The 24929-nt window shown below is 44.8% G+C and overlaps 1 protein-coding gene across 2 annotated transcripts in view; it reads right to left on the reverse strand.

The window, feature by feature from the left end:
- Positions 1 to 17517: 17517 nt before the first annotated feature.
- The window catches only part of cntnap5a (contactin associated protein family member 5a), a 73956-nt gene continuing 66544 nt past the window's right edge, over positions 17518 to 24929 (reverse strand). For both annotated transcript variants that reach the window (XM_029530055.1, XM_029530054.1), the window contains exons 20-24: positions 23386 to 23519; positions 22456 to 22543; positions 22109 to 22309; positions 19214 to 19288; positions 17518 to 18081 (exon numbers count right to left, since the gene is read on the reverse strand). In XM_029530055.1, coding sequence (XP_029385915.1) covers positions 17834 to 18081; positions 19214 to 19288; positions 22109 to 22309; positions 22456 to 22543; positions 23386 to 23519 — 746 coding nt within the window. In that variant the 3' untranslated portion in view covers positions 17518 to 17833. The remainder of the gene's footprint in view (positions 18082 to 19213; positions 19289 to 22108; positions 22310 to 22455; positions 22544 to 23385; positions 23520 to 24929) is intronic.

Here is a 24929-nt window from a genome sequence, read left to right on the forward strand (position 1 = left end):
GTTTCTGTAGAGATCTTTATTCTTCATTTTTAATTTCTCTTTGCAGAAACGAGAACAGCTGCTGGCTAATGAAACATTCTCCCCTGCTGCAGATTTCCACTGTAAGGTTGAATTTAAGCTTTAAAAACACGGCATAAAGAGATGAACAGGGGCTCTCAAGGATGAAATACGTCCGTGTTTCAGATGGTAACGTTGCACCACATATGCTGACTTCATCTAAAATTGAGCCAGTATTTGAAAGTCGATTGATTTGAGCTGCTGAATGTTGGATCTGGTTCCCCACGAAGCAGAAGACCAGTGTTGGATTAGCAGGCTGTGAAAAATGCCCCTCTACATGAAGGATAAAGTTGTTATTCCTTTAGATGCATGATCTATGGCCGTCATTTAAAAAAAAATGAACATGTTTTGTTTAAGAGGACTTAACAGGACATTTTCCTGCAGGAGTAGCAGCAGACAGAAAGAAGGTTTAAGGCTCTTCAGCTTTGGCATCACTCATCCAATCCAGACACCTACATGTCTGAACTGTCACGGCCGGCTCGAAGCCCGGACAAAAACGGGAGGTGGCACGAGACGGTTCAACCAGAGAGTGAGCCATTTTTCCAAACAAGCAGTCGTGGTTTGTGTCACAGCTGAGCGGAAAATGGCCCGAGTGCAGCACATGTGGAGACAAAGAGCAGAGCTGGAGAGCCCCCCCACTGACTCCCAGCGGCACCACTGACTGGGCCTTATAGACCTGTGGCTGCACCGGGCCCAGCTGCATTCAACAAGCCAATCAAGCACAAAAACAATTAGCAGAGAGGGGGGGTCGTTTATCACACATTACCGTCAGTGACACTTTTTCTTTCAGACCAAGGTCACAGAGATATCTTTCATTTTTTAAAAATTGGATTTCCCCAAGCAGGTGGGCTTTGCCCAAAAACAGGAGTAAATTGTGCATTATTATATCACATACAAAACGCATTTCTCTGCTTTATTCAGCTCTCAAAATGATATTTTTGTGCAGCGACACTGCGATGGAAAATGTGTTTGTGAAGGAAACAGGATCACCGGCTGGATTACTTTCAGAGGGAACTCTCTTTTTTTAGAGTGAATGACACGCTTCATTTATTAAGACCAACACTCGTCGCCAGGAGGTGGATGAGACGGATGAGGAGGACGTCTGAGTCCAGATTCCTCTCTGTGGTTAGATTTAGAAAACAACTTTGGTGAAGGTCAAAGAGAGATGATGCTTTTACTGTGTTTTTTTTTTTTGTTTGTTTTTTATGATCGGGCTACACAAAAAAACGTCAATAATTTCAATCTAGGAATGTGAATATAAGGGAAAAAAAAGTAATAATATCTCCATCTATCGGACAACAAACTGAGATGAAGATACAGAGAAATTGTTTTCCATCGATGTTACAGTTTCAGACTTCATATAGTTTGGCTTCATGTTATTTTCATGAGCTGGAGATTCCTTCAAGGTCTCAAAACATAACGAGCGCTCGTCCACCTCGCTGTACGATCAGGTGACGGAGAGAAGCTTCTCCTCCTCCTGCTCTCATCTCTCCCTGCTATACCCAGCATGGCCCCCCCCCCGAGCCTGGTTCTGCCTCTTAAAGGAAGTTTTTCCTGCTCATGGGGGATCTGTTGCGTCTCTTTAGATCATTTTAGAGTTTGGTCTAGACCTGCTCTACATGTCAAGTGTCTTCATGTAACTTTGTTATGATTTGGGGCTCTACAAATAAAATCTGATTTGATTTGAACAGCACTCTGGATCGGAGCAAACCTCAGGTAGTTTAAACACGCTGCAGCCAAACTTAACGCAGAAGGGAAATAAGAAGAGCAGATATTTGTCTGGGAACATTTCATTCAGTATTTTGCCTTAAATGTGACTGCTGCATAAATAATAATAATAATAAAACACATTCCAGCCCTGAAAGCTTTTGCTGTCGCAGTTATTTATAGCAGTCAGGGTTTATTTATGCGCGCAGACTTGTTGACTTTTTAATATTGTGGATACTTTAATGCTTTTGTTCCCAGCCTGACCTTTGTGCCGTTGGGCGTGGTCCGACCTGAAGGCAGGAAACGAACGCATTAGTTTTATTTCCCACAGGTTAACCCCCCCACACTTAACTCGAGCTCTTTTTCTGGCGTATCGATGCAGCGGAGGCGTCTGCATCCAGTGACAAGTGAAAAGGGGCTTCACCTTGAGATAATTTTAGCTTTTCACACGGGCAGCTAACAACAGAGCGCGAATGTACCAACATGTGGACTGTGGACTGTAAAAGAACTGACAACAAATAATGTTTTCAGGGCGCTGTGATGTGACACGGTGGCAGGACTCTCTGTCATAGCTCCTGACAAGTCATATAATAGGGTTATTGATAATATGTCCCCTCTGGTACTTTATGTGTTGCTCCGGTTCAACTGTGATATTTGAGTGAAAGCGCCTCCAGTTCTCATGGATGTTTGCAGCATTCTACTGTACACTTCACTGATTTCGCGGCCCATTAATCTGACCTGTTATTTTCACCCTGTCCGAGGCCTAAGACTGTTTCAAATTTTTTTATCCCCCCCCAGGAATAAACAGCGCTGGAAAGTCCTGCGTGGGCATTAGTATCGATGTATGATATCTAAAAAAAAAACCAAAACAAAACAAACACAAAAGCAGAAACCGCAGCAGAATAAATGATATTTATGATAAGAATAAAGTCTGACCTCCACCAGACAGCAGCTGATCAGCTGAAGATGGTTTAAAAGAAGCTCTGCTGCAATTCAGTCATTCTGGATTTTATATCTCCAATTCAGAACCTGCAGAATTTCCCCAAACTGAAGAGGATATATGACTTTTATGGAGAGAGCGGCTGCCATATATAGGCCACCTATAAGTCAATGAATTATGATCAAACATATGAAATCCCTCCAACAGAATGAAAATGGTTTGTGGTAAGTAACATAAAAAGGAGCTATTTGCTGTTTTTGTTCAGACCATAATTTAAAAACACAATCTGACTTCTTCTAACGGTCATCATAAAGCATCTTATTATTCCTCGAATCATCTGTTTTCACATTCCCTGTTAGCGTAGCAACAGCTCATTGCTCTGTAAATTGTTATTGATTCTAATTTTTTGAGTCTACACGGCCGGCTCTGCATGTTTGTTTCATGTTTGTCTGTGGAATAAATTGTTGCTCTCGGTTTCATATGTGCCTTATGTGCACTTCATATATGTCATATATCGGGAATTACATTTGCTTATCGGCTTTCTCCACAGCTCGGCACAAATTACTAAGTGTCAACACTTTTCTGTGTGTGGAGGAGGGAAGAATCAGAGTGTCTGAAAGGCTCTGCAGGATGTACAGTAAGAAGGAGCTGGTCCATCGTGGTGCCACTTTCTAGCTGTAACTGAGCGTCCTCCGGTCTTCTGAGCTGCTTCAGTCAATGCATTGTGACACTTTGAAAAGATAACATCAATATGTCAACTGTGAGCATCGGGGCTCAAGTGAAGATTTCCTCTTCTTTGTCTGCTCACATTTTTCTTTGTGTTTTTCTTTTTCTTTTTTCCAAAGAGCGTTAAAGAGTGGAAGTGGAGGGAAATTTATTGCGTCAGTTGGACGGCGTGTATCTGACAAATGGTCCCAAATACGTGCGCTCAGTGTCTCCGAGTCCTCTGCTAATTAATGTGTGTGAAATGGGCTTGGAGGATAAATTTGCGTTTGGTTTGTGATAAGTCTGCACAGGACGATAATGTGAATAGAATTTTCTTTCGTTATCTTGTGACTGATACAAATGGTTGTATAGCAAATGTAATTTCCAAGCCATTTCCTTATCTTAGTCTTGCTTTCCCGTATAAAAGCGTTGCTTCTCATACTTGAGGAGCAATAAGATCGTGAGATGAATGCCAACTATCCTTTTCTTTCATCTCAAAATTGTTTTTTTTTTTTCTTTTTTCCCTCCTCTCTCTTTCTTCCTTGATTCTCGATTCCTTCTCTTTGGGCACTTTAGAAAAGATATTCTGGAGGAGTCGCAAGTGATGGACACAAGTAGGTGCCCTTTGCATCAGCTCGGAGAACAAAGCAGAGAGTTCCCTGATTGACAAGCTGCAGCCGAGCCCTCTGAGGGGTTGTTAATCTTCCCCTGTGAGCGCTGGAATTATATTGCTGGACCTCCTGCCCTTTCACAAAGACTAAGAAGTCAAGTTTGGGAATTAGACAGCACAAGGACGTGCTTCATCATTTAAGATACACGAGGGAGGAGTTTTAGGTGAAATCTCATCTGGAAAGAACAAAGTTGGGCTGAATTTACCAACAATTTCATTTAATCCAGGTTTCAACCTGCAGAACAGGGACGGCAGCTTCCTGGCTGCACAGACGTGACACAACAATCCTGAAAACTATGTGTTGTAAGACACAGTCTATAAGAGGTCTATAAGAGGTCGGGGGGATTTGTCTGCGATGACTTCCTGACCGGTGGTACGAATTTAAAAGCTCCCATTTTGGACACCAACTATTTGATCTTCAGTTCCTTTCACACAATCTTCTCTCTCACAAAAAAAAAAAAAAAAAAAATGCTGATTTTTGAAATGATGATTTTTGCTTCCCTCGCAGAAAGTTTCCAAAATTCCTCATTCAGCTCTTTTAGGTATGAAATAAATGGCGCTGAGAAAACTTTAAAAACATTTTTCTGAAATATTTAATTCACCCACGTCACATTCTGATTCTGTCATGATGTCACGATAAACAGCCAGATGCCATTTTGTTGTAATAAAGAAGCTGTTTCTTAATCACAGAAGACAACTTAACAGCTTGTTATGTTGATCACAGAATAATTATTTTCTTATCACAAGCCAGCGACGTCGTGGTGGTGAAAATCTGATTCTTGTTTTTCTCCTCTCGGTGGATGCATTGTGGTTTTTCACAGAACAGAGTAAACATCTCTATCTACAACGTCTGCGGCACAGATCTGAGATGGAGCGGCCTTGCTAAGCTTGGCTGGATGCTAATTAATGTTTGTGATGAACACACAGCCGGGCTCGGAAAGTTAATAAAGCAACTCTCAAAGTTCTACCTGGCAGTGAAAATTAGAGGGAAACGTGTAACAGCTATTGCATGACTGTGTTTCTTAATCAGCGACTAACCCTGAACAAGCTGACTGTGATGATGAAACGAAGTTTCAGAGCTGGAATGGACTCAGGTATTTTCTGGTTCTTCTGCGTTTCATCCGACACACTGAGCATCCTGAGTGTGCTTAAAAAAATAAAAATAAAAATGTAGCAGAAACAATAAGTCAACACAGCAGCCTGCTCCTGCCTTCCTTCAGCTCGCGGCCTGTTTTGGTCCAGTTTGTGTTATTTTTGCAGTTAATCTGTAAGCAGTGAGTGCTGTTGCCTCACAAGAAGAAGGTTGTGGGTTCGACTCCCGGCCTTTCCGTGTGGAGTCTCCGTGTTTCCTTCCTCTGTCCAAAGACATCCTGTTTGGGCTGTGAGTGGTTGTTGTTCTCGGTGTCCAGGGTGACCCCGCCCCTCGCCCAGAGCGAGCTGGGATTGGCTCCTGCAGCCCCCGTGACCCGGAAACGGATAAGGCGTAGGAGATGAATGGATGAATGAATAACCGGTGAGGGATGTGTTTGTCCGCGGTGATACACAACCTGCAGAACGGTTGTTAAGAGCTGTTCACGTTCCCAAAGCCGGCCGAGGAAACACGCAGGTGTCAGCGTTGTTATTTCTGTGAGATGGCTTACAATCGATCTGGTCCAGGCTCTCCTCCAGCCCTGGATGTTTGTGAGGGTAATCATGTGTGCATGCTCGGGAGAACGCAGTGATCAACCTGGAAGTGGAGCTCCTGAGGACGTCACAGATGGGGAAAGATAAAGGCGTCGAGAAGCTGGAGAGAAAGATTCCCCTGATAATCAGAGAGGAGAAGCTTCCTCTCATGTTAGGCTGAGTAAAAAATAAAAAATAAAATGTGTGCAAACGAGAAAGGTGGAAAAAAATGTATCCAGGCAGACAAACTCACTCATACTATTTGCATTTAGATTGTTATTGATTTCTCTCCTTACTCGACTTAAAGCAGCTGCCAGATCACAACAATAGGCCCCGTGGACATCCGACGACGGCGTAAATTATAAAAGAACGACGGCTCAATTCTGCTTCTGTGTGAGCGAACTGTTGCCTGCGCAGCGTTTTCGGTCACCTGATGAGCGTGAACTAAAACACTTTTGGTCTCCACCAGACGGACTTCATTTGCTGAGCGTGTCTCAGATACAGTTTTGAGTCGGTAAACAGGCTGCTGAGATTTGTGCACACAACAATAAACTGGGAGATAATGTGCCTCGATGGAGCCATTTTCTCATTGCAAACGGAAAAACATCAATTAGTTCAGCTATCCTGGCTATTTGATGATTATTATGCACACGGAAATGTAAGCACTTTCAGGTCAGGTGTGATTTTTTATTTATCTTTTTTTTTTTGCTCAGTCAGTAAACAGTGTCATTGAAGTACGATGTATCGCCGACCATCATCTGTATTGTTATTCCAATCTGTTCTGTGTCTGTGCTTTTGTCTAAGTTTCTCAATTTCTCACTTCCACTTGAGAGCAAGCTGTTGGTTAATTGGATTTTTTATTCTCGCTGGCAAACAAGAGGAGACATGCAGGCTCTCTCACACACACACATACACTCACACACACACACACTGATGTAATCCATTAGTATTTGGCCTTGGGAATATGCTACTTACCAAACTGGCTGTCCGCCGTGTACTGGTAATTTTTATCATGATGATGAGGGATCAGATGAGCAGGGCTGGAGCAGCAGGCGAGAGAGCCAGCACCTTAAACTGGAAGCTGAGCCGACTACTTCTGTACAGCGTCTGCAGGAAAGACGGACTGAAGAAAACAAAACAAAACAACATGCTGATCTGAACTCAGAGTGTGTTTGTCGAGGAGATGTGATCTCTGGCTACCAGATGTGAAGCCGAGTGGACTCTGTGCATCCCTGCCAGGGAGCTAATGCTGGCAAACAGCTGTCTGCAGATATCAGGCTGACGTTCTGTCGCCACAAACAGCAGCGATCAGTTAGTGAGAAGGCAGTTTTTTCTGTCCTGGAAACATTAAAGTGGATGTCTGCATGTAGCATTAACAGCTGCAGATATTAATCACTGTTCTCGTTCTGCTGCTTTGCTTTGGTCGGCTGACAGAAACAGGAAAATAGGATTTCTTGCTCTGCACATTGTGGTTAAAACTGGTCCGTATTTCTCCTTCTGGGGAAATAACAACCGCTCAGTTTAAACTTGGTTGTTGGAGGAAACTGAATTTTTCACATGTTTAACGTCCAAGAAATGCATCCAAAGATGAAAGCTGAGAAAAGCTTGATGGAAGATTGTTTTCAGGCCGACTCCAGTCTGGATTTCAGCAGGATGGTGACGGCTGAGCTAAAGGAATCTTTACCCTCCCGTTCCCGAGCCTCCAGCTGAGGACAAAGACAATAAAAACAGTAGGACTGGTCTCAGCTGGGTACCAGACTGTCACCAGCAGTTGGTTTCAGCTGAGCGGTCTGTTGTTGGTAACAACCTGTCACAGTTCCAGCCGTCCGACGTCCTTAACTTCTCATTCCGCCGTCATTTCTGCTGGTCAGTGATTTCAGTCCCACCCAACGTATGACAGTCATCTTTCACTCCCACTCAAATAATTATTACAGCTGCAATTATGCTAATGAACTCGTGGTCCTGCTGTAATTTAAATTCCAGTCGACGAGAGGTCCTCGTATTTTAAAGTGGATCTCTGAGTTCTACTTTTCCTGTTTATTTCCTCAGTTTCCTCGGAAAGTCGATATAATTTTTAGATGGAGGGTAGAAAAAGTCTAAAATGTTTTTGTTACTCTGACAGATTCAGTCACATTATTTTATTTTATTTTAAAACTGATGACAGCAAGAAAAAAATGAAAACCATCAGGAGAGCAAAACCCCATGAAATCTCAGCTTTGATTTTTACTTTCGGTCCATCGTTGTTTACATTATGGTGCCAATAAAAACATGCTGAATTAGCTACGAGCAGCTCACAGATGAACAGAAAAATATGACTGGGATCATTCTGCAGTGTTTCAAGTTTCTTTCTTTCTTTTATGCAGATGGGGACATCAGAGATCATGTTTTTCTCTGAAAGTGTAAAATCAGGCTGAATGATATCAACCAATCTGCGTTTCGACTGAGATTTAAAACCCGGAGGATTTTTCAACTCACACGGTATCTATCTCGGCTTTCCTTCCCTTCTTTCCCAACGACTTATTGTCCTGCTGAATGTCTGCGTCAGTTTCCGAGCACAGATTGTAATTTTCAGATGGTTAAAAAGCCATCCACAACCATGAGTCAAATTACAGAGGAGCACAGTGAATATATCATTACCCGCCTCCCTCTGTAACGTTAATCCCGTCACAAATGGGCCTTAATTGACATTATTACCGTCAGCCTTTTTGTCAGATGAGCCGTGCCAAGCAAATATTGGCAGGCTTCTTTTATCTGCTCTCTAAATGCCCTTGTTGGAGTATTAAATGTAGGTACTCCTTTTCATGCGAGCTATTTGGTGATTCTTACTAAAAGCACAAATCGACAGTTTCTCTGCCATCCGTTCACTGAGCGAGCTGACGGATAAATTTACACGTTGGCGACTGATTCACTTCCAGTTCAAACGATTTATATATGACAGAAGAAACCGTCTGCCGCTCTTTGTGGGTGTCTGCTGGATTAATTACCGTGTCGTAATCACTCAGAGGCGGAAAGGTTCTTAAGGTGGTGAGATGATAATCGCCTCGTCTGAGGAGACGCTGATCGCAGGGCCGCTGGTCAGTCACGACTCGACCTGAACATTTTTACTGATGATTCACTAACCTGGACAGCAAGCTGCAGCGGAGACTTCGTTAGCGTCCGTTTTCTATCCAAGCCTTTCAGTGCGACTGATCCGGACTGCTGGGAAGATGACTGCGATAAAATCTAACAAGCTCAGGAAAATAGTCAGAGATGAAATGAAATGCCTTCTGTGATGTACTTTTGGTGGCGGTGGAGTTATGTCAGAGTCTGTGGAGCAGCTAAGTGATCACGTTGTAAAAGGTTAGATGGAACTTGTTGTATTGTGGTCTCCCCCCTCATGTCCGATACGTATTTATCTGCTTTGTGTTGGAGTGTTTTCATGGTGGCTGCAGCAGCACAAGCCAAACTTCCCTTGTGGACGATAAAGTTTACCTCGACCTCGAGCTTCCTTTGGGGACATAATGTTGGTGCGACTCAGCTAACGTGACAGAAGTCCTCCTCCCTGGTTTCTGTTCCAGCTGATCACACCTGAGTGTTTTACTTCACCATTTCCTGCCTCGCTTCAGGTAAAGACTGTAAAGCTCCTTAAGCTGAAGTGTGTTTGTAGAAATAATGAAAGTATTTCACAACGGCTGAATCTAATTTTATATTTTTACTCATTAAGTCACTCCGAACTGAAGCACTTTTGGCAAAACTTCTCATTTCTGTGAAACAGAGTGGAAGTAGCAGTAAATTGTATTGGGATTGACAGCTCGGGCAGCCGAGTGTGGGAGTAGTCTGCGGCTCCTTGTGGCCTCGCAGTATCTGTGCATTTCTGCCCTGATGGTGGGAGCCTCCGCAGGAAACATTTCATTAGTCGGAAAGTCGCTCCCTGTCACTTTACCAGATCGGGTTTCCACCTGCTTCAGTGCATTAAGATTTTCTTTTGTCATTCTTCTGAAACATTCTCCTGTCGATCTGTGCCTCTCTGTGTCCAGAGTTTGATGTTCTGCGAGCTTAAATAAGCTTGCATTAGCTCCGCTCGCCGTGGCACACTTATAATGTGCTGTAATTAGTTTCAAAAGTCTGCCTCATCCTCGTCGGCTTCGTATCTGCAGGCTGTCATTAGACATACGAGTACCTGAAATAACTGTTGAGCAGCAGCAGCAATCTCCGAGATACTGCCTCTGTGAGTCACACCTCGCCACGAAGCGGCACACACATAGCACAGGCATCATTATATGCGTCTCATTTGATGGTGCATGATGTGCATGCTATGAGAAAAAAAAAAAAAAGCCAAACAAAAAAAAAAAAAAAACAACACAGCAGCGCTGCAGTCAGCAGTACAATTTACAGTGAATCCCTCTTATAATTTAGTTTTCAAACTCACGCAAATACTTCTCAAACAGGAAGTTAAAAGAATATCCCGCGCTCACACAGCTCATTAACTCCAGAGTTCGGTGGAGAGAAACTGTCTCCAACTTTTCTTCACGCTAAAATCCGTAACCGTGCTGCCAGGAGTTTGTGTAGGTGGCCCTGATGTCAAAACAGAAAGTGCGGCGCGTAATGAATAAGCAGTGGAGGTGATCCGAACCACTTCATCTCATCTCTGTGTTCTGTTACACAAGGACGGGAGTGTGTGTTCGTTCGCTCTCAGGACGAAGCAGAAAGGAATCCAAACACACGGAGGACAACAGTTGGCGAATGGCACATGTGAGTCTATCCAGGGTCACGGAAAACGATCAGCAGCTGCGGGGCCGCCGTCACTTTATTACATTATTATTTCATTAAATCAGAGTGACAGAAATCCACTCATCACAACTTGTGTCTGGTGCTGCGCATTTCCTGCCCAATTTAGCATGATTGGTGGCCGTAATTACGCCATAAAACACAGATGAAGCGCTGGCCTTCGTCGGGCTGTGTTGCCATGGCGACCAGCCCGCCAAACCCGGACTTGACTTAACTGGACGTGCGGCGGGAAAGAGTGACGGGAGAGGCCTGAGCACAGCCACACAAAGCCAGCTGACGCCAAGGAGACACTTCAATAAAACAAATGAAGAAGAGCAGGGCGGCCGCCGGAAAGGCTTTTGGGTTTTTGGACGTCTCCTAATTGAGTGAAACGACCCAGAAGTATCTAAGTGGCAGCCGTGATAAGAGCTTAAATGCCTCCCAGCTTATCTCCTTTGGCATAGAGCACAATAGCCCATCCTTTAGGAAACAAAAAAGGAGATAAATGCCGTCCCACAATTCCTTGCGGCGGCTGAACACACAGAGAGACTCATCATCGTGTAAACGTACACAGCTCACGCCGCCGTCCATCATTTTCTGAGACCCACGTTGAAGCAAAATTTATTTGCTCCCTTTCAAATATCCTCGAAGAAGTATGTTGAATTTCTAGTGAGCGGATCATTACTTTATAAATGTTAGTGGACTTAACGCTTTCTCCCTCCACCCCCTTTTGTGTGAAATTAAGAAAGTTGTCTGTACTTAACAAATTAATAAAAAATAAAGTGCCTCTGACGGGAAACTCTGCAGACTTACTGTATGTCTGACTATAATTTTTCTCAGGCAGTTTGCTGAAGTGCTTATTATGTTACTGTCTTTGGTTTCCATTTCGGCATTTGAATTCATTTAAATTTTTAACTATGTCTATTTTAATGTGAGCGCTGATGAAAAATTGTCAAACATTCCAGCATTAAAGAATTTAACTCGTTCTCTCACGGGGGATGTGCTTCGATTTTGGTTCCAGAAACCTGAATTGAACTGTAGTGAAAGTCAGTGTCGGGGAAAAGTAGTGCTGTCGATAGCTTCTTGTGTCCTTCTTTCCTCGACCTCATGACACTCTACATTGACGTGTGAAGGCAGAGCGGTGAAGAGGAGTCGTCTGACTTTTTGTTTAAGGGCAGCACAGTAAAGTCCACACTGATGGAAGGAAATGGATTGGCAACGAGAAACAGGCCAGGTGGAGTACTGCAGGAGGCCTAATGGACAAAGGCAACACAACGATTTTGTGTTTGTGTCTTTGTTATCATCCCTGATTGGATTAGCTCCACTTTATCATCTGCTCACGTGCACCGACAGGCCCGACATCGTGTGGATTCCCATTCTGACCTCCAAAACCTCCTCTGCCGCTCTGCAGGCCTGCACAGGCTGGACTGAGCGTGTAGCTCCTCAAACCTCCTGCTGGAGGGGAATAATAAAGGGCTGGATTTGGTCTGAAGCAGGTTTAGGTTGGCGCTATGTGAAGTTCCCCAGCAGAACTACCCGCACTTCCTCCCACAATGCATCCTGTCGCTGACTTCCCTCCCCTGGTTGGTGGTAGAGCGGTTTTGGTTGATCCTGACCGCTGCAGATCGGCCACAGACGCTCCGACTCGGTCGCCTCCACATCGCAGTTCTGTCTTTGTCAACTTCTCAACCTCGGGGGCTCAGAGTTCACCTGCTGATGAACACTATTCACGTCACCTGGCGGCGGTCATAATGTTACGGCAGATCAGTGAGGTTTTGTGGCTGTTTAGGTGCTGAATGCTGCTCTATTCAGCAGCAGCCGTTTGCTGCTGAGCTGAAGTGCACGGCGCCCCGAAAACAGCTGCCTGCTGCGGACAAAAATGACACGACCAGAGCAGTAAGTGAACCAGAGCAGTGTGAAGCCTGAGAGAGCCTGGGAGCCAAATTATGGGCAGAAACTCACTTTAAAGCTCTGAAGTTATATTAAAAAGAAATAACTTTAAACGTTGTATCACATTTTGCCCCCCGCCACTATCGACCGAGCGCTGCTTTAAATCCGTTTGTGACGCGAATCGCCGTAGGCTGTGTGCTTCAGCCATTACTCAGAGCAGCGGCGCTAAATTATCACGTCGGCCATCAAAGGGCAAGCCCCCATTTTTCTGCCCCCCCCCCCCTTCATGCAAGTCAATTAGTGGCACCAAAAGGTGATCTGGACATTTTCTAATGTTAATTAAACTGATGAGCTAAAACTAATGAAATCAGCCTGTCTGCCGTTTACCAACGATGTGTTGTGTGAAAAAGTCGCCCGTGACATCCAACTCATCACCAGGTGAAGGTCACAAAGGTCACAGAGGTCACAGAGGTCACAGCGAAGGCTCGCCATCACCGACTCCAAAATCATCCTCCATTGATGTTTAATGATGAACACCCAGAAGACAGACTGTCCAATGCTGGAGAACCTTCAAACATTCATTCTATCTACTGACCATCAGAGGACGTAGTCACATCGTACTGAAGTCTATGGGAAAATGTCCCTCCTCCTCCTCAGTAAACGTTTTTCTGATGAGTTTATGGTCTCAGCGTTAGGGTTAGGGTTAGGGTTAACCCTCAATTCAATAAAATTTTTGAAGTGATGGCCCCGTTTAAGAAGACACAAATTTACAGTTGGCTTATTCAGGTTTCAGAAAGCTGAGATGGTGATGTTGTGTGTGAAGCTGCAGCTTCACTATCGGCGGGTCGGCTGGTTGTTCCTGCACATGTACGAGCATAAAGCTTAAACTGCTGGACAAGCTGAAGGCTCGTCTGGATAGAAGAAGAATGCCACTGCTGATACCTCTCTGATTGGATGTTAACCTGCCGTGACACCGTGGGGGGGGGGGGGGGCTGACTGGTGCCTGACAGTTCACCCACAGAAACAGCAGCTACTGTGTCAGAGCTCTGTGTTAGCAGCCTGTTCCGGGCTGAGCGACTACGGAGGTGAAGTGTAAGAGCCGACACGTGTTCTTGCATCTCACGTAGCAGCAGGAGCTTCCGCGGGCTTCAGTGTTTGTCACCATGGCAACTTTAGAAAATCTGTGGCATGAGCGCAGGCCTCTGTCTGTTTGTGCATCTACGTGTGTGTTTGCTCCGGCCTGATGTGTGCTGCGTTTAATCAAACAGCCAAACTGTAACCCTCCACTGCGCCGCAGACTTCAGACTCCACTTCCACTCGTCTGCTGCGAGACGTGAAGCCCACCGAGACTTGACCCGGGATCGATAAATACTGAAAAAAAATTCAGCTGTGTGCATTCTGCGCCGCCGCAAAAACGATTAACACAGCAGCAATGCACATTCATCGTTTCGGGGCGGCGTTGCAACATTTCAGCACAGTTAATCCTCTGAAGCCACATCTCTCTGCAAAGCCTGGTTTGATTGTTCCAGGAGCTGAAGAACGACGGGGGCGGGATTCGTCCGTCACGGGAGAGGCCGCGTATTGATCAGCCGTGAAGGTGACGATCGCTCCTTCTGTAGCAGCATCTGCTAAGACACAATCCAATTGTGTTCCCTCTTTATATTGCATTCCAAAAAAACTGATTTCCATCAGCCATTAAAGTATTTATCGGCCCCGCATGTCCCCTCGGACATTAATGGCACCAGCCAGTCAATTACATAGCAAGCAAAGAGCATACTTGTACCAACTATTAGCCAGATTTGATAATAGCTGCTTTCTATTAGCAGCAGCATCGACGTGTCCAGTGACTGCAGCACACGTGAGTCAGGCTTGCTTACTGTAACTCAACATCAAAATTGGATTTACCGACGTGAGCTCTGCGATTCATACGAATGAATTTCTAAAGTATCTCCACCGCAACTGAGTGGACGGGGGGGGGGGGGCATCTCTTCCCGCCAGTCAATCAAAACACTGCGATTTACCGACTCCAGTGCAGATTCATCACGGCGGCGGACGGCGTGAAGATTTATGGTTTTTGTGAAGGCGAGAGTCCCAACCTGACCTCGAGTTGGGACCTTAAACAGGCGGGAAGGGTGAACCGCCAACGCTGCAGTGAGTCACATATCCTCTGGATAGTTTACACAAGCTGGGCAGGTATCTCGCAAATTTCTTCAGACAATGGCCTGCAAGACTTTGTGATGAATTACTAATAATAATAATAAAAAAAAAAAAAGAGCCTTTAAAGGCAAAAAAGTGTGATATTTTATTAGCTTTTTGTTTGTGCACACAACACAGAGGAGAAAAGATCTGTACACACAGTTTGGAATAGACAATCAAAGGAAAACAAAAACATCAGCCTGCATGTTTCACTCACTGCAGCACCGTGTTCATGAGAGCTCATTTTAAAAGGTCATTAACTATTGGCCGGTCCTTTGTGTGCACTCAGAGGCCGCCGCCACCGACTCTGATGTTTTTTGCGACCGAATGGTACGCAAGGACACACGGCTGCTCTTACGAGAAGAACGTCGGAGGTCACTAAATATTGTACATAATCATTATTCCTTATTTCGAGAGTAGTCGTAGAAAAAAAATTGCAGTAATTTGCTGAAAGGTCTCAATTTGACACGGCGGTCATAGATGGTCTCTGGATAGAGCTGGCCTAATGTGTGTGTGTGTGTGTGTGTGTGTGTGTGTAGCTCAGGCAAACTAAAATAAACCTCATAGTGTGTCGAGTTATTTAAATAGTTTGTTTGTCCTTCAGTGCAGCCGATGAGGGTTTTATGGATATGTTTCATTTTTAGACACATTATATGTTGTCATTCTGAAGCTTTTCTGCTCGTCTGACTCGCTTTATCAACAAATTATCCCCAAAATGCCTGCGAAAATGAAAATGAGCAAAATGAATGCAGGGAATCTTTTAGAGTATTAGACATAGACTGCCATGCTAATTACAGCTGAAGATTTCCAGCCGTCGTAACACAATAGATTTCATCGTCCTGAAGCTGCTGCAGTCTTAAGAACGAGCCCTTTAATTCTGGGAGGGATGTAGTTTAAATACAGATTATCAATCGGTCAATTTGACGGATGAAATGCTAACGAATAACACAGAGGAAAAATAAAATCTAATTTTATAATAAGATCCTGTTCCAGACCCCCCGCCGTGATTCCTCGCTGCCTTCCACCATGTTAAAAATCTGACTGTTGTTGAAGTGAAGCCATTTTACAACAGAGGATTAACAATATATTCACTTTTATTATTAAATTATACATCTATACAATAGATCCTTAATAAAACTGCAGCTATACAAATCATTTAGAAGAAGAACCCACGTGATATTACCCATTTTAATAGAACCTAAACACTCTGAGAGGTATGTATTCATTCTCTGATACTGGAGATCTGCAGACTATCACATCTTGAGACGTATTTAGATTACAAGGACATGCACAGATAAAGTCCAGAGGCTGAAGACCTTTATCTCGGACCGGGCCGCCTCTCGTGTAAATCTTTATCCACGGCGGCGGCGGCGGCGGCGGCGCTCCAGTGAAGGGGTGATGTTGTTGGTCGGTATTCTCGTCCATCAGTTCATCTGCGCATTTTTGTCCAAAATAAATACAAGAAAGAAAATAAACCCCAAAAATAAATACACAAATCAATAAAATGGAGTCACAGTCAAACATCGTCACAATGTTTGTGTCTTCACTGAGGATGACGCGCTGCATTCTGCCGTCCTCAGACATGACCTTTGATTTTTAGGCCATCTTAACACTTTTTTAGCGCTTGTTGAGGGCTGTTCTGGTCAGAGGGCTGACCTGAAGACAGATGATCATCCTGTGTTTCCAATATTTCTCATGGTTTTGTTTTGTTTTTGAGCGTGTCGTGTGCTCTCCGGATCTCCAGGTGGATCTGGACTTGACTGTGAATGCTCTCATATAATCAGTATCCTGCCTGAAATACATCCCTCCAAACAGGAAATAAATAAACACGGCAGCCTTCTCTCAGAGACAAAATAACGGACCAACTAAAAACCTTTGATTCTGTGTTTTGGCGGGAAAAGGCTCCACTTTTTCCCGCCTTTTTGGCTCCAACGAGCGAGCTAATGTGGAAAAAGGGGAACAAAAACGGCAGCAGAGTCGGTGGTGACTCACACCTTTTACTGCCCCACATTAAGATGACCTGCAGACGCACACTGGACACTAACGGGGCTGCCGGATCATTCAGACAGGAGTTCTGCTGACAGGCAGTTTGGGACAAACACCTCCTATTGTACATTTTGGTGTAATTCTTTTTTAAATGAAATACTATAATCCTCTCTCTCACTAAGTTCTTATTTCTGCTACTCTCTTGGTACAGGTCTTTATATATGGGAAAAACAATACACAATGAATTAAAGCCCGTGATGTCACAGGCCATGTGCTAAATATTGCCTATAATTAAAGAAACGTGGCCTAAAAGAACCTGGGCCGACGGAGGATTGGATTTATTTTAACGTATTCCTTTACTTTCAGCTTTTGGAAGGTTTGGGAGTCTCCGAGCTTCCTGAAACTAAACGACTCAGAGAAGCAGACGTGACTTCACCGATGGTCAACATGTTGCGCTGTGAAGGGAAAAACTCCCATTTCCATTTTTTAATTCTGCGTGGTGTGAGCTGCAGAGCCGGATGACAACAAGCTCCTTTGTGTGTCGCTGCGACTGCCTTTGTGCAAATCACATGAATAACTGCAAAAAGGTTCAAATAAAAAGTTGTATGCAAATTAGGCACTCATACAGTATAGGCAGTATTGTCCCCATTTCTTCTTCTTCTTCTTCGTCTCCTTGTTCTGCTTCTTCTATAACATTCACCAACTCACTGCAAAAAACAAAGACAGCAGCGAACGTGCGCATATCTTACAGGCCTGGCCTACATTTCCTGTCTTGCGAGTACAATTTAGTGAGTCCCACTGAGATGAGGGGAAACGTCAGCATCTGAGTTTTTTTTTTTTTTATTTTTTTTTTTTTACTTTTTGTATCTTTGTGCGCCTTCAGAGCGGACAGCAGCTTCAGCTCGCCGCTCTCACGCCGCCCCCCCCCCCCCCCCCCCTTTCCGTCCAACCCCTTGCCGGAACATTCTTCTTTTTGCTTTACACATTTTGGGACGACAGAAACTCACAGCAGCTCGATTTTTGGACAGTTTCACCAACATCAAATACACTAACAGCTGGAAAGGTTCAGCCACTTGCTTGTACTTGAGCGTTAAGAGAGTGGACTTTTGTAGTGTTCCTGGAGGGGTGGGGGGGAGCGGGGGGGGATTCCAGGTCACGGAAATATTTTGTTGGTTTGAAACGCTGCGGCAGCACGTCCTGTTAGTCCAGTTAGTCCTTCAGAAGAGAGAGGTAAATTTTGCAAACTTTAGGGCCAAAAGGTGAAAACGCCGTGGTCAGATGTAGTATTCCTTCATGTTGTCCCTGACTGAGTTGTGGAGGTGCAGCTCTGTCCTGTAGTCCGAGTACATGCTGTGTCTTTGCTCTTCTTTGATACCGCCCCCGCCCCCGCCCCCGCTGCCGCCAACGCCGCCGCCGCCGCCGCTTCCACTGCCGCCCGTCTGGGCCTGCCGCTGCTGGTAGAGAAGGCGGCTCATCACGGCCAGAGCGCACACGGCGATGAAGACCACGGCCGTGACCACGCCTGAGGAGACAACAACGGGGCGGCATCACAAATACACAACCATCAACACTCAGAACTAAATCAATGAGATGGAATAGAATCGGGATTTTTAACGCACGTATTCACTCTGTATACGTTCCAGATAAAGAAATGGATTACCCAAAAAAATTGCTTTGATAATAATTAGTCCCCATCGGACTGAGACACATCACGGATATACAATATTTATGTGATACCATAGTCAACCCAGCTGTTTACTTTTTTCATGCTAAATGAGGCTCAAAAATGCGTTTGCATAATAAAAAAGCTTTTTTCTCCCGACGATCATCCAAACATGTCTACACGCTGCTGCTGCATTATGCACATCACAACAACTTGTCACCCACACACTTCGAGGACCTCCTAATATAGAGATGAGATCCGGATTGTTTTTGAAAATTTGTGATTTTTAACAAAAGCCCAAACAAAAACTGGTCCAGATATGGAAACTGGCTTCATCGCGCTGATATAGGTACTTTTTAAAAATGCCTGGATCTAATTCTTAATCCCAAAGGACTCGTCTGGAGTCTCCTCTGGTTGCCTGGAAACTGGACCAAGAAATGCTCCTCCACCAACCACCCCACCCCCGGCCCCCCTCTCCTTCCCTCCAGGAAGGAAAGAAAGATGGCGATAAGAAAACAGCTTTTTAATTCTACAAAAATTTGTCCAAATAGTTTTTTTGTTTTTTTGTCATATAACAAACTAAATGTTTTGTGCATCGAAATAATGAAATTCAATTCAAATTCATACTTTCCCTTTAAATGACCTTATTAGTCTCCTACAGATCTCTAAAGTCAGCTTGGGACGTCTCTTCTACAGTCAACGACGACAACAACTGCAGGGTGATGCCAAAGTAGAAAACTTAATAAGAAACCACAGAAATCCTTTAAGATTACTGCGATCAATTTAAATGTAATTTCAAGTCAAACTGTGTAAGTGGCAATGCAATGATGAAAACGAGCTGGAGCCCGAGAAAAGAGGGAGAGGGGAGAAAAAAGATAAAGACGAATTAAGATGGAGGCAAATGGAGAGAATGACAAATAACAAACAGCTGGGACTCATTTTCAATTAACCAAAGAAAAATAAAGCAGCACAGAGGAGAAGAAAAACAGACCTGCAATCACTGCCAGATCCTTCTGGGTGCCATTTCCACGTGGCTCTTTATCTTGATTGGCTGTTACTGCTTGATCTGGAGGAGCAGGAGAGAAAAAGAGTGAATTCATTAATGTCCCTTTCATACTAAGAACGCTAATATGGACGCCGAGATCTCAGATGTGCGTTGGTTGCCGCCTTTATCGCGTTTATATCACGTGATTAGCAGATGAAGTTCAGGTGCAGTTTCACTTCCTTCCCTCCGTCTCTTCTTTATCCTCTCAAGACATTAAATGGCTTCTAAATGTCAATGCTATCAACTCATCTCATTCTCAATATCACCTATTTACGTTTTTCCTCCCCGATGGAGACGAGCGGCCATTAGAGGTGGGCAGAGTCTGACCTGTCGGGAGGGTGAGCTGATGTGTGCTGACCCATTTAACCCCTGTCAAAGTGTCAGCAGACTGAATGAGTCCTGAGGCGTGCGGCTCGACGGACTTAGCAGCCATTAGAGCGCTCCACCTGCTAACAGACAGTCTTCAGATGACCCTTTATCCTTTTATATCTATTTCCACAGCTCCTTCGATAAAAATAGAAATACATCTGCTTCGTCAGACGGATGACTGAATTCTGTGGAAACCAGCTGCACGTCAGCTTGTGTTTTCAGTAGTTCACCAGGAAGCCAGTTAGTCGTTAGGCTTAGAGGTGATGCAGGCAGAAGGACGTCCTGCTTTTCTTGTCCTGATATTCTGATATATATTTAAAAAAAAAAAAAAAAAAAAAAAAAAAAAAAAATCTGTGTCAAAAATTATTTAAATTCACATAAAATGAAGTGAAATTGAAGATTCCGATGTTTTACATGTTGACAGACTTTCATCACTTCCCTCGCTATGAAGACGAAGCTGCTGCTGTGTATCCAGTTTCCTACCGCCTGATGCTAACCCCTGACCCCTGACCTCTGACCCTAACTGGACAAAAATAACAGGAAAGATGATTTAAAATTATATCCTGGCAACTCCTGCTGTAAAAAGATAGACGAACGATGGAGCACGGAGGATGTATAAATACGTCAATAAGCCTCTTGATCCAAAGTGTGTGGCGCTCTGGGGGACATGTTTGATGACCGCAGGCGGGGATGACTTCCTGTGGCGCTCTGAAGAAGAGGCGGTGGGCCTCCTTCTAAAGGTTTTTATTGGCCACATGGGTTCGTCACAGCGTGATGTGTGTTCTCCGCTGACAGTCTAATACCGGATGAAATTATTATTCATCACAGATATCGCTCGCCGAGTCCTGGTGCTCTCTCAATATGTGATTTTCCTAAACCTTCACGTACAACCTGATCCTGATCGTAACAGCAGGGCCGAGGAGGTGGTGTGTGTGTGTGTGTGTGTGTGTGTGTGTGTGTGTATGTGGGGGGGGGCAGGACAGACAGAGTGAATCCACATGTCTCTGCAATGAAATAATATAAGATCAATATGTGTCAGTGTTGATACTGTAGCAGGAATAAATCAATGTAAGAGACATGCTGATCGCCGCAAACTACCTGTGTGTAGTCCAAACACCGACACCCAGTGTTTCCCGAGTTTGTGCGTTCGCTCTCACAGAGCTACACAACACAGGCAGTCTCATCCAGGCATCTTTAAGTGCAGCAGAGGGGACGAGAAAACGAGCAGAGGAAGAGTCCAGCAGCTAAGTGGCAGAGACATTTTAAATTTTGGTCCAGGCCAAAAGACAGAAAAATTAATTAGAGCTGCGGCTCGCTCGCCTCTTTTTCATAGAGCTGAAATGAAACCACAACTTCTGGGCTTTGCTCCAGAAGTAAAGAAACCTCATTCAAAATCCTGCTGACATTTATAACGATGCTAATAAAAAAAACTCCAGCGTTGGAACGGCGCTTTCATCAACAGACCGCTGTGTGGGTCACTGCAAGTGTTTTTAAGATGCTTTGTAGTTTTTTTAAACATTTATTTCATTTATTTGAAAGAAGATCGAACATTCACAATTTAGAGTCACCAATGAACCTGAACATGATGTCTTTGGGGGCAGCACGGTGGAATAGTGGTTAGCGCTGTTGCCCCACAATAACCTGTCCAAAGACATCATGTTTGGATTCATTGGTGACTCTGCACTGTCTGTAGGTCTGAGTGGTTGTTGGTCTCTGTGTGAACACCTGTTCAGGTCCCGGAGTAAGGGCCCAGGCCGGGAATCGAACCCATGACCTTCTTGTTGTGAGGAAACCATTTCGCATTAGTGCTTGCACTGCAGAAGAGGGCAGTTAAGTTCAGACATGAAGTGGATTTTATCACATCAGGTGACGGATCCATCAGATTCTTAACAAGCCGGATAAATATGTTTTTAAGAGCTTGAAGATCAGCTCATCATTTAAGCAAACGTCAGGAAGAGAAGTGATGGAAACAAACAAGATGATCAAAGTTGCCACTTTGACATTTGAGGTAATTTGTTTGTTTTCCAAATTTCCGACAACCCGTTCCGTCGCAGCAGCTCACTTTGAAAACCTGTCCATTCCACGGATGACAAAAGGGAAGCAGAGTGGAGGTGAATCTGATTTCTGTGAACTAAGTAAATGTTTAACCTTGTTGAAGTTTGATATTTTTTAGCAGCTGCTGTGTAAAAAAAACAGGAGGCACTTTGAGTTGACTTCCAGGAAACACAGAACAGAAGCTCTGTTGTTTATTAACATCTCTGCTGTCTGTTCTTCACTTGTTCAGTTTAGAGATGTTTAAGGTACAAAAATCTAAAAAAGGAAAAACACACAACTAAGAAGCTGGAGCTGCGGATGAAACTCCCACACTGTGACTCAACTGAGTGATTACTTTAGATACTCACAACTAAAGCACAAGCTCTGAGTTCGATGGGGAAAAAAAAAAATTGTGCGTTGTCTGCCTGATGGCTTTACCTTGCAGAGTGTGCGAAGTGGACTCAGCCAGCGCTCCACAGTTGGACTGCACCAGCGGGCCGCGGATGGTGACCAACGAGCTTCCTCGATTCGTCAGCGCCGCCTTCAGCGGTGCCACGTGATTGAACTGAACCGAGGAGAGGCAGCCGATGAAGCCTTTCGAAGCCGCTTGCATCACTTCATCGTCGAGATTCTCCCTCCCTGCAGAGTCGGTGACAACACGCAGCGTTACCGTCGTTTCATTTATTTAAAATACGGCGAACTCATGCAGACAGGAAGTGAAGCACGGGCCGGACATTTAGGGTTTGCTCATTTTCCAGCAGCTCTCTAGATGTGGAAGCACTTACTGGTGACTTTGCCCAATGTCAAGGATCTGATTAAGATCAACTCTGCATCAGATGACAGCGTGTACTTTCTGTGGATGTCCTGGTCGATCTGGTTAAGTGGAGGGAAATCAAATAACAAGCCGATTACAAGAAATCTGAATCCAGGTACCACCAACACCAGCAGCAGCACATTTCAGTACATTATAGATTGAGAGTTGTGTTCTCTGCAGCTTCACGCCGCTCCACATCCGCCCACAGTTTGCTTTGAAGCGATTTAGACCTTTCGCTTCTGTTCCGCCGCGCTGACTCACATGCATCACTTAACCTGAGGATCCGCAATTGTTTCTGCAGGATTTTGATTGCGTCTGCCAACGCCTATACAGACCCTCTCTGCCGACAAGCGTTTGGAAAGCAAGTGAAGAATTCAGCTTCAGGTCCCCTGACTGTGTTTCAAAGTGAGGACAAATACACATTCAAAACACGGTCGGTGCATAAACACATCGTTCTAAAAATCTATTTGTCTTCATTAGGAGCCGGGCTTGGACCTGAATCCCAGAGCACAAAAAATGCCTTTCAGCCCGACCTGGACTTCCAGATAAAACAATTTATGATTTGAAAATTCAATTTTGACGAAGACTTCCCATCAAAATGTGAGTTAACACATGGATCTGCCGTGAGAAATCGACTACAGCGACATCGCTGCCGGGTTGTTGCCCCCAACGCCATCGCAAATAAAGCGTTCATTGTTTAGATTTCATAATCTCGGATTTACAGGACTCCCGTTGTGACTGTCGTGGTCGGAGGTAAAAGCACCGTCATCAGGCCGCTCTTCAGTTATTCTATAAATAGTAAAAATGTTGACACTGGCTGCTGGCGGGGAACAGATTGAGAACTTGGCGACCTGGCCTCTCCATCTTTATTTCACGATGGCACTGCGTGTCCGTCACTCACCTGAACGTAGAGGTTTTTGCCGACTCGGTGGATCCTGATCCGATGGAGACGGCCGTCTGCCAGGTTGCTGAGAGCGGGGCTGAACACATCTGGACTCCTGTCTGTCTGCAGGTGATACCAGATCTGCAGACTCCCTGGGTGCAGAGCGGGGAAAGACACGAAGCGCTCTCCTTTACACAGATCTCTGCAGAGAACCCCATCTGGGCGCTTCAGGAAGATCAAACGGGTTCAAACCGCTTCACGGAAAGTGTATTTTACATTAAACATCATGAGCAGACTGAAGCGGAGAAGAGAATCCACCTTCAGACTGCCAAATGAGGCTCATTGAAATATAAACAGGTCGCTACGTCTAAAGTTCTTCAACTGCCTTTTGAAATATACAAATATTTATCTCATAGCTCTTCACTCCCACATCGAATAAGTCAACATGTGCTCACTGTTTCTCCCACACACACACACACACACACACACACACACACACACACGCGCACACACACACAGTTGCCGCCAGATCAAAGAGTCAGAGAGCTCTGCATTGTCAAGTGCAACTGGGTCAATATTACAATTCCCAGCCTGTACGTGAGGAGCTTTGTGTTGTGATATAGATGGAGGTCAGGGTGGATGAAGTGCTGGTAGAGACATTGGGAAAACCGGCGCTCGGGCTCATCGTGAAAGAGCACACACAGAAACCTGCCACAGGTGTCAGCAGCTCGGTGACACCAGGCCAAGTCCTGCCGTAGAAATCAAAGTGAAATTTACGGGCCAAAGGTCGCGAAAGTCGAATTCAACAAAACGAACACATTCTGATAATTGAGTCTATGAACTCTAAATGGTTAGACTGATATCTGGATTCATTTTCCAAGAGACCTATGCCGAAGAAAAATTAGTCTGTGACCGCACGCCTACAATGAAGACCTCCAGAATAAAAAAACACTTTGACCTCGAGGTCACGATACTGAATCACATAGCTGCCATTTCAGCTGAGAGATGAAGACCTGAGGTGGTCGCTGAGAGCTCCATACGTCAAACAGTCATTTTCCAACCCAACGTTTGCCTCCATGTCATGATGTGAACTGTGCAGCAGTTAATCTGGTTTAAGATGAACCGCACTCAAAGGCACAGAACGAGCTCAGCTTTATTCTCCAAGATGTGGAAATGTAATGGGCTCAATTCAGTCCACTCACACATTCCGTCAATGATCTAGACGCCGGAGCCGATCCCAGCAAGCATTTGGGCCCACTCTGGACTGATCGCCGGGTCCCACAGGGCCCACATATAAGAGACAAAACCAAACACACTCAGATTCACGTCTCTGGACTGTGGGAGGAACGCATGATGGCACAAGGAGAACATGCAAAGTCAAGGCAGACGGGCTGCTGTGCTATCATACGCTGATGAATCAGCCATTCACGGCTCAGTATCTCGCCCAAGGACACTTTGACACACAGATCGCAGGAGTCGGGGATCTGACCACCAACCATCTGATTAATGGACGACCCGCTGTACCTCCTGAGCCACAGCTGCCGTCCCTCCCCGTCAGTGTA

This window comes from Echeneis naucrates, chromosome 21, assembly GCF_900963305.1.
Source record: "Echeneis naucrates chromosome 21, fEcheNa1.1, whole genome shotgun sequence".
NCBI classification, from domain to species: Eukaryota; Metazoa; Chordata; class Actinopteri; order Carangiformes; family Echeneidae; genus Echeneis; species Echeneis naucrates.